We start from the raw sequence: 8,634 nt of genomic DNA, 5'->3' as shown, positions 1-8,634 counted from the left end.
TGACCGCATTATTTTCGAAATACGTACTCCGTGACCCGGCCGCCTGCGCGAGCGATCAAAATATTATAGCAACAAAATAAATAGGCATTCGGCAACAACCTGTTCTCGCTTGTTATTGGATAACGTTTTAGCGTAGACCGACATACCTTCATTCTGGCGACCGTTCGCTAAATTTTCCTTGCGCCTAAGTAAGTAGGTATCATATAAATACGTTAATGTTTACAAAAGTTTCCGTTATAGCTTACAACCCGCTAACTGTTCAATTTACGGAATTCATTACTTTCGCTACTAGCACTTTCCCTAAATACCGCTCAATCGACCCGGAAAATATGATCAATTTCCGTTAAAATACATACCGTCTCTTTATATAAAAAAGCTATAATGATAAAATAATAAGCTTGACAAAGGTATCAGTAAAGTAGTTTGAAGACTTTTATGAACACTAAACATGTATTGGTTTTACGAGAGCCGTAAAAATTGGAAAGAAGAAACGCGAGAAGCGAGCTCGCGGCCGCGTTGATGTCTTTTACTTAAGCCATTTTCAGGGCCTTATTTTGTAGGCTTATTATGGTGCGGACCCCGGGTATTATGTGAACCTTACTAGTATTATGCTCAGTTGATTATTACGTTAGCATAAATTACCTACCTAAATAGCGTATTAGGTCATGTACCTGTATTAGTACCGCTTTATATATTTATGTAGGTAACCTCCTTTGTAACGGGTCAAACAAAAGTTACATATTTCGTGTAGGAAATATGTAATTACAAAATAAAAAGATAATTTACTCAAACTATACTAATGAGAGCTCAACGAGTGTGCATGTGTTGATGTCAGGCGTCCACAAGCTACGGTGACAGCTTACAATCAGACATGCCGTAAGTTTGTTTGCCACAGACAGTATAAGATTGTTCCTACTCAAAATGTCTGTTAACGCGCTGTGGCTTTCAGGTATCTACACTGTCTACCTGCAATCAATACAATATAATTTAATTCTGTACCTACTATTACTACTATGTGTATGAATGCAACCCATAAATATATTACATTTGTCCTCATCCAAGCATTATCTTCTTCCCTGTGTTATTAATAATATACATACATTAAATAACCCAAAAATATTCAAAAAAATACATATTGATTTTAGTTAAATTATAACTGTAAATTAAGCTTAAGTATACTGCTGTCAAAAATCCGCAGGTGTTTCGGTATATTAGTATAAAAATTAGGAAAATTTACTACAATTTACTACACTAATACAAGTTTAGAAAATAGCTCCTTTTGTTAAAATAGTGTTCTAGTATTATAAATATGGGTCATTCAGGAAGTTTCAGGTTAATAAAAAATTTGACTAGCCCTGACCTTTTAGCAATTTCCTCAGCGACTAGAAAATATAAGTACTTATAACTCCACTATTGCCATGATGTGACATAACAAGGGCTATATATGAACCTATTGACACTAAACTACCTGCTAGAGATAACTTCACTTGATAAGATTTTTTAGGTAGGTATATGAATCTGCATAAAAATCGTTCTACTGAATACTACTACTGAAGAATTGAAATAATTGAAGGAGTATTAATATGACCTTATTTATTATAAAGTGCAAATAAGATCATGTATATAACGCTGGTATATACAAGTCATTACATAAGTATATATGCAGTAGCCAGGCTGGCGCGCGATTAGTTTTGGGGATGCCGTGAACTAGGACGGACCTAACCACAGACACTCTGTCTTTTCTAGTCACTTTCTAGTTATTAACAATACTACTGATAACATTAATAAGTATTTTTAGATTTTTACTTAATTTTAAATATTTATTTTAAAAGTTATTGAGTTTAGATTCAAGTGGTGCTTTCGTACAGATAGTGGAAAAACTTTGAAAAGTTGCAACAATTACCGAATCGTTCAGTGAAGTTTAATAAACAACATTTACTGGATTTCAGTGTTTTTGAAGAATCAAACTGTATTCAGGTATTGTATTCGGATGATAAATATTTTGGATTTATTTAATATACCAGTTTTTCTATATTTACACGCTGCAATGCTACAGTGCATTATCAATTATGTACTTACTAGCGGCTTGGTTAAAATTATATTATTTTATTAAAATCATTGGTACGACATAAACAATTTTCTTTATTCATTTTAAGAAGTATCTAATCAAATAGAAAGATTAAATTGAATCTTTTGTTAGCGGTTTGGTTGATTGTAATGTAAGATTTGTTACCTTTAATTCTAGATGTAATATTACCTAGTTTGTGCTTTACCTACACAAACATTAGTGCATTGACCGTACGAATAACTACAAATGACTTAAATACTGTGCAATTGGTGAGCATTCGTTAGAAATGTGCAGATAAGCGGACTACCGGTCGGTCACACTGGCCCTTTGTTGCAAGTGCATCACATATTCTAACGACGATCGTTTAAAACGACCTTATCACAAACCAGTAACAATTATAATTGAGTAACTAGCCAGTTCGGTTAGAGGTATATACGGCTTAGGGACTTCTGGTAATGAACAACACTCGGAAGCCGAAGTATTAATTAATAGGCCGCAACAATAATAGACTGCTGTAAGCAATTAGCCTAACGAAGTTAATAACCGACATCAATACATTTTGCGAAAGGGTATGGACGTAGCTACTTGATACTTCTGATACTTCGAGCAAGTATTTAACCATTAACCACAAATTTTTTCGGTAATCAATAATTACTATAATATTTACAATTGCCTTGATCTGTCAATAATTTGCAAACTTGTAGGTATATTAAAATTTAGTATCAGAGGGCTGCATACATATTGCCGAAAATGATTATTTAATTGACGGTGTTAATTAGGAAGTAAATCAGTAGTAATGGTTTATTTAAGTACTAAGTATTTGTTTGATTACCTGCTGAACCGTGTAGGCCTTGAGATACGATGACGAAGTCGCCCCTAATCGATTAATTGGAGGAGTAAATCCTTCACCACAGCCATAACAAAAGGTTACAATTAGTAAGAGGCGCGTTTAGTGTGCAATTTAAATTGCGAGTAGGTATGGTATACACCAGTAGGGTATACAAATACACCCTATTGGTTTATAAGTACCCAACCCCTAGATGCGTGACAATTTGACTCAACAATACTTATTTTACCATTTAAGAACATTATCATTAATAACCTACATAAATAAAATAGCCAGAATCTACACTTGAAAGATTAAAAAATGGAATATTAAAATCGTACTCCCAAAGTATGTACAAACCTTTAATTTTGATATACAAAACCATGCAATAGTGTTAGTTAGTTACAATATTATGACAACTACGATGGGAAGGAACCTTTTGGATGGGAGGAATTTTTTTTTATCAAGTTTCATTTATATTTCTTTCTTATAACAAATTGTATGCTTACTAAACACACGTTTCAATCTTTCCAGGTGGGTCGAGGAGAATTATGCGTGGGGCGTGCGCATGCGCTGTGGTGTGCGCACTGGTCGCGCTGTGCGCCGCCGAGACGGGCTCACCGCGCGCCGCGCTGGACGACGCCACGCGCGCCGCCGCCGAGCGCCAGCTGCTGGCGCTGCTGGGGCTGCCGCGCAAGCCCACGCCGCCGGCGCCCGCGCCGCCCGTGCCCAAGGCGTTGCGCGTGCTCTACGACGAGCGCGGCGCGCTGCCCGCGACCGCTGCCAATACCGCCCGCTCCTTCCATCATACGCCTACGCGGCTCGACGAGCGGTTCCCGCACGAGCATCGCTTTCGCCTGTACTTCAACGTGACCGGTGTGCCCGCGGACGAAGTGGCGCGCGGTGCCGATCTCACATTTCATCGCGCCGACGGTGCGATTACCGCTCAACGGTTGCTACTCTACGACGTAGTCAAGCCCGGGCGTCGCGGCCGCACGGAACCCATCTTGCGGCTTCTCGACTCTGTGCCGCTGCGGCCCGGCGCCGAAGTCGTACGGGCCGATGCCGTCGGCGCTGCGCGCCGGTGGCTCACCGAACCGACAGAGAATCATGGACTGTTAGTGCGTGTAATCGAGCAGAACGAGAATGGCACGGATGCGCGACAGCCGCACGTGCGAGTGCGGCGACGAGCCGATGAAAGCATCGAGCAGTGGCACGGGTTGCAGCCGCTGTTGCTATTGTACACAGAAGATGAGCGTGCCCGGGCGGCACGCGAGCGAGGGGAGACGATACTCACGCGCAACAAGCGAGGCGCCGCGAGACGCGGCCACAGAGCGCATCACCGCCGTAAAGAGGCGCGTGAAATTTGCCAGCGAAGGCCGCTGTTCGTGGACTTCGCCGACGTCGGGTGGAGTAATTGGATCGTCGCGCCGCACGGCTACGACGCGTATTATTGCCAGGGCGACTGCCCGTTCCCGCTGGCAGACCACTTGAACGGCACGAACCACGCGATCGTGCAGACTCTAGTGAACTCAGTGAATCCGGCCGCCGTGCCGAAGGCGTGCTGTGTTCCGACGCAGCTCTCGTCCATCTCCATGTTATATTTGGACGAACAGAACAATGTGGTGCTCAAAAATTATCAGGACATGATGGTGATGGGTTGCGGTTGCCGATGACGAAGGCGCCGGCCCCGTGCGGACCTAGTGATACTCGTGGACCCAGTGTACATATAGTAGTAGTGGCCTCGATTTGTACATATCTATCTGTGTATATATACGTGTAATTATTATTTTATTGAAATGAAGATGTAATAAAACATTAATTTTATACAACACTGCATTTAATTATAAACCTTTGCATCTAGATATAGGTGGTAGATAACTAATTTGATAATTGCATCATGCACTGCACTGAAATCGTCTATTTATGTACTCAAATAAGTAAAGTTACAAATTATTACGTCACATTTTAATACCGGAACCCGGAAAAAGGTTCAGAGAAAACGGTGACAAGTTCATATGTAATATATATATCCTTAAAAACGCCAAAATCTCACAAATTGTAGGTAACCTTAAAACGATAAATCTCTCATTATGATGTGACATTGTGTAAGGTGCGTATTTTTGTTCCAAAAATAATATGAAATATCTTCAAGATTTTTTAACGATAGTAAAGTAATATTTTGGATTTAGTACCTAGTCATAATAATCGAGAGCACAAAGTTGAGGTCACGCGATGTCACGTCACGACAAGGTCATCGCAAATGGGTTCGTTGAATTTGGTCGGTTTTGGTCAAGCCATTGTTGGCGATATGCGAGTTTTGTCTACGCTTCTTAAATTTGTGCTACAGTCATCACAAGTCGGCGTTCAAGCTAATTATTATATTAAATTTTCTGCAACCTACAATTTTAATTGCTGTACTAAGATGTTAATGATGTAAAACCATCTGCTCTATTTCGGACCTGCAATAAACTCCAGGCCAAATTCAACCTAAATCAAGACAAAAAGTGAACTAAGGTGTGTCTCTGTGTTAATAGGCGAGACGACTAAAAAAAACGAATTAGTCCGTCAGATATATTATCAAAGAATTTTAGACTCGTATTTTTTCTTTTTTCTCGTAAACGAAAAATGACGACGGTACAGTGCGTTGAAGTTTCGCGTGACGTCACGCCTAGGTAAATTTTTTACGTGTTTTACGTGTTAGTGACGTCACAAGCCCCCACTCCGGAACTTTGATGCTCTATATCTTTGTACAATATAATTTCATTAATTAGAAAAAGCGAAAAATCCAATCCAACCGTAACTAAATCCTGTTGAACCGTAGCCAATGGTATGTACCTAACCGTATCCGTAGATCATCGCATCGACTTGTCAATAAGGATGATGATGATGACCCGTGTTATATTTGACTACATAATCTAGTTTAAGCCTGACCAGAAATATATGACTACGCGACGCGCCATGTTGCGGAATTTCATAAGAACTATTATCTTTAAACTATATACTGAACTGTGACGGCATACATCAAAATAATAATACACTAGTAATTGATCCCATATGAACATTGGATACCTACTCAAAATTAAAAATTTAAATGTATTAATTCTAGACATTTTGTTTATTAAGTAGATACTTAGTTTGATAAGTTAGAGTAAGGCATGTGGTATTTATTAATATGCATTTTAATCTAAAATCAGTTATGTTTAACATTACATATGTATATTTCGTTTGATTATAATTGTAGAACAAGTCATGTCTTCCCTGAGCAACCATAATTGTTTTAATTCAGTAGTGGTTTCGGTAGTTGTTTTAATTCGTTTTTGGCCTATGTATATCTACATTGTATTTCTTTTATATGTGTTATTTTCGCTGTTTGTTTCCCATTATCAATAAAAAAAAATAACAGCGCCCTCCTGACAATAGTCGTATATTTCTGGTCAGGCTTTATATAGGTGGATTATTGTAAGTAATAATGAAGTGTCAAGGCAACCGATACATCTACAGCACCTACTCCACAATTTTACGCGAAGAAGTCGCAGGTATAAGCGTACATATGTACCTAAGTAGGTGAAACAAGAGCACGCTTAAAGTACCTAAATATGTATAAATAAGGTAGCAGCAGTGGGGCAAATCTCCGACTTGGGGACAAATGTAACGTTCTGGTCCATTTTTTCCATGTTTTACAATGTTTGCATTATTAAATAGTGTGTTTTTTTTTGTTTTCCGTTATTTTGTTAAATTGGAAAAAAAATTGCTTTCCCTTTCCATACATATGGATTAATTAGTGTGAGAAGACCTTAATCATCACATTAAAGTCATTGTCAAGTGTTTGACGGCACATGTCAAAACAAATAACATTAGGAAGTGATAAGGGATGCCACACACGTGTTCAGTAATTAAATTTATTTTTTAATAATTCGATAACCGTAAGAGTTAGAAGCTACTTTCTTAGAGAAATTGATTGTATTTTAACTAAATATTAAATAATCTTCCCTTAAAATTAACGGAATTCAATAAAAACACGGTGTATATGGTAGGTATGTTCAGTGGATTCATGTAGAACACAACATCATAGTGCACTTAATAATGGAAAAAATTGATCAGTTACAATTGACCCCCAGTCCCGATTTGGCTCGTTGTACCTTCCCTATAACAATTAATAAAAAATAAAAAATTGGGGACACCTTAGACAGACCAACTTAGTCCCAAACTAAGCATAGCTTGTAGGTACTATGGGTGCTAAGCGACGATATACATACTTAGATAGATAAATACATACATATATACATAGAAAACATCCATGACTCAGGAACAAATATCTGTGCTCATCACACAAATAAATGCCCTTACCGGGATTCGAACCCGGGACCGCGGCGTAGCAAGCAGGGTCACTACCGACTGCGCCAGCCCGGTCGTCGATTTTAATAAAAGGTTATAACATTCAATGAATGTAATTTATTTGTTTCCTTCCTTACTTATTTTATTTCAGCTCAATGTTTATTTGTTACAGTTTATAAACAATTAGCTCTAAACAGGTCAAAGTAAAGGAAACATATTTGCTTACATTTCAATTCATAAATGATTAGCGAGAATTAACAGCATGTAGGTAATTATATAATTACATGGTACGATATATTAATTTACCTCCTTTGAGAATTTAAACCGTTCCGCATCTCCCAACGCTCTTAAATATGTCGACAAATTAGGAGCTATGGGACATCTTTTTGAGAAACTTTTGTACAACCATTTTACACCTAACAAAATATTAAGGAACCGAGATAATATTGTTTTTAATAGTTTCTCCTATAAAATAATTACAAATGCTTTACTTAAAAAAATAACTACATTTATTTTGTAGTTTGATCTGATGAACAACGAGGCAAGGATTTTGAAACAGACTCAAATGCAAATTTTGAAACCCGAATATTTTCGCGAAAAAAGATTCAAAAACTTTTTTTTCTAAAATAGGTAAATTTAATGTTTTTCCTACTAAGAATCACGAGCTCTTTTCATCCTACTAGTCGGAAAAAAGTGTCCCCAAATTTAATTTTTCTATTTCGTTACCATTTTTCAAACACTTTGTACAAAGTAGAAAGTATGCAAAATAATAGAAAAATTTGGGAGTATTTTTTTGCCTCTAGTTTCTTGTCCTAGATCGAAAGGACTCGTGATTCGTGATTCTGAGTAGGAAAAACATAAAATTTACCTACCTTAGAAAAAATATTTTTGGTAATTGTTCTCGCGAAAATGCCCACCCATCTATCCTTTAGTTTTTCAAAATGACCGTCTGACCGATCTTAAAAAAAAAGTCTGTTACAAAACACGGAGAAACTAAAAAGCCAAAAATAATAAACCTTCGAATTCAGATTTCTTATCGGATTGCAATAATCTAAACATCCAAATTATAAACAAATCAATTATTTTTGTAGTCGGTACCAGACCTGTTCGTCGCCTTGCTATTTCCTGTTTGCCCCACCCAACCATACGCAGGCTGGCCCCGACTCCAAAAATAATTGATTTGTTTATAATTTGGATGTTTAGATTATTGCAATCCGATAAGAAATCTGAATTCGAAGGTTTATTATTTTTGGCTTTTTAGTTTCTCCGTGTTTTGTAACAGGCTTTTTTTGAAGGCGGTTTTATTTTTTGTTAAAAAGTTAATTTATTTGTTGATTTTTAGTGGCTCCTAGTGATATTATATGTATCAGTCCGAATATATGTACAGTAGTGAAAGAATTAT

The 8,634-nt window shown here is 37.5% G+C and overlaps 1 protein-coding gene across 1 annotated transcript; it reads left to right on the top strand.

Annotated features, from left to right (window-relative positions):
• The first annotated feature begins 1,855 nt into the window (after positions 1 to 1,855).
• On the top strand, positions 1,856 to 4,726 carry LOC125226299 (protein decapentaplegic). Its single transcript, XM_048130241.1, has 2 exons — positions 1,856 to 1,977; positions 3,429 to 4,726. Exon 2 carries the CDS (start codon positions 3,446 to 3,448, stop codon positions 4,568 to 4,570), a length of 1,125 nt encoding a protein of 374 aa, XP_047986198.1. The 5' UTR covers positions 1,856 to 1,977; positions 3,429 to 3,445; the 3' UTR covers positions 4,571 to 4,726.
• Positions 4,727 to 8,634: the final 3,908 nt, after the last annotated feature.

Source organism: Leguminivora glycinivorella, chromosome 1 (genome assembly GCF_023078275.1).
Source record: "Leguminivora glycinivorella isolate SPB_JAAS2020 chromosome 1, LegGlyc_1.1, whole genome shotgun sequence".
NCBI classification, from domain to species: domain Eukaryota; kingdom Metazoa; phylum Arthropoda; class Insecta; order Lepidoptera; family Tortricidae; genus Leguminivora; species Leguminivora glycinivorella.
Note: the sequence above shows the minus strand (reverse complement) of the source record. Positions and strands in the feature narration are given on the sequence as shown.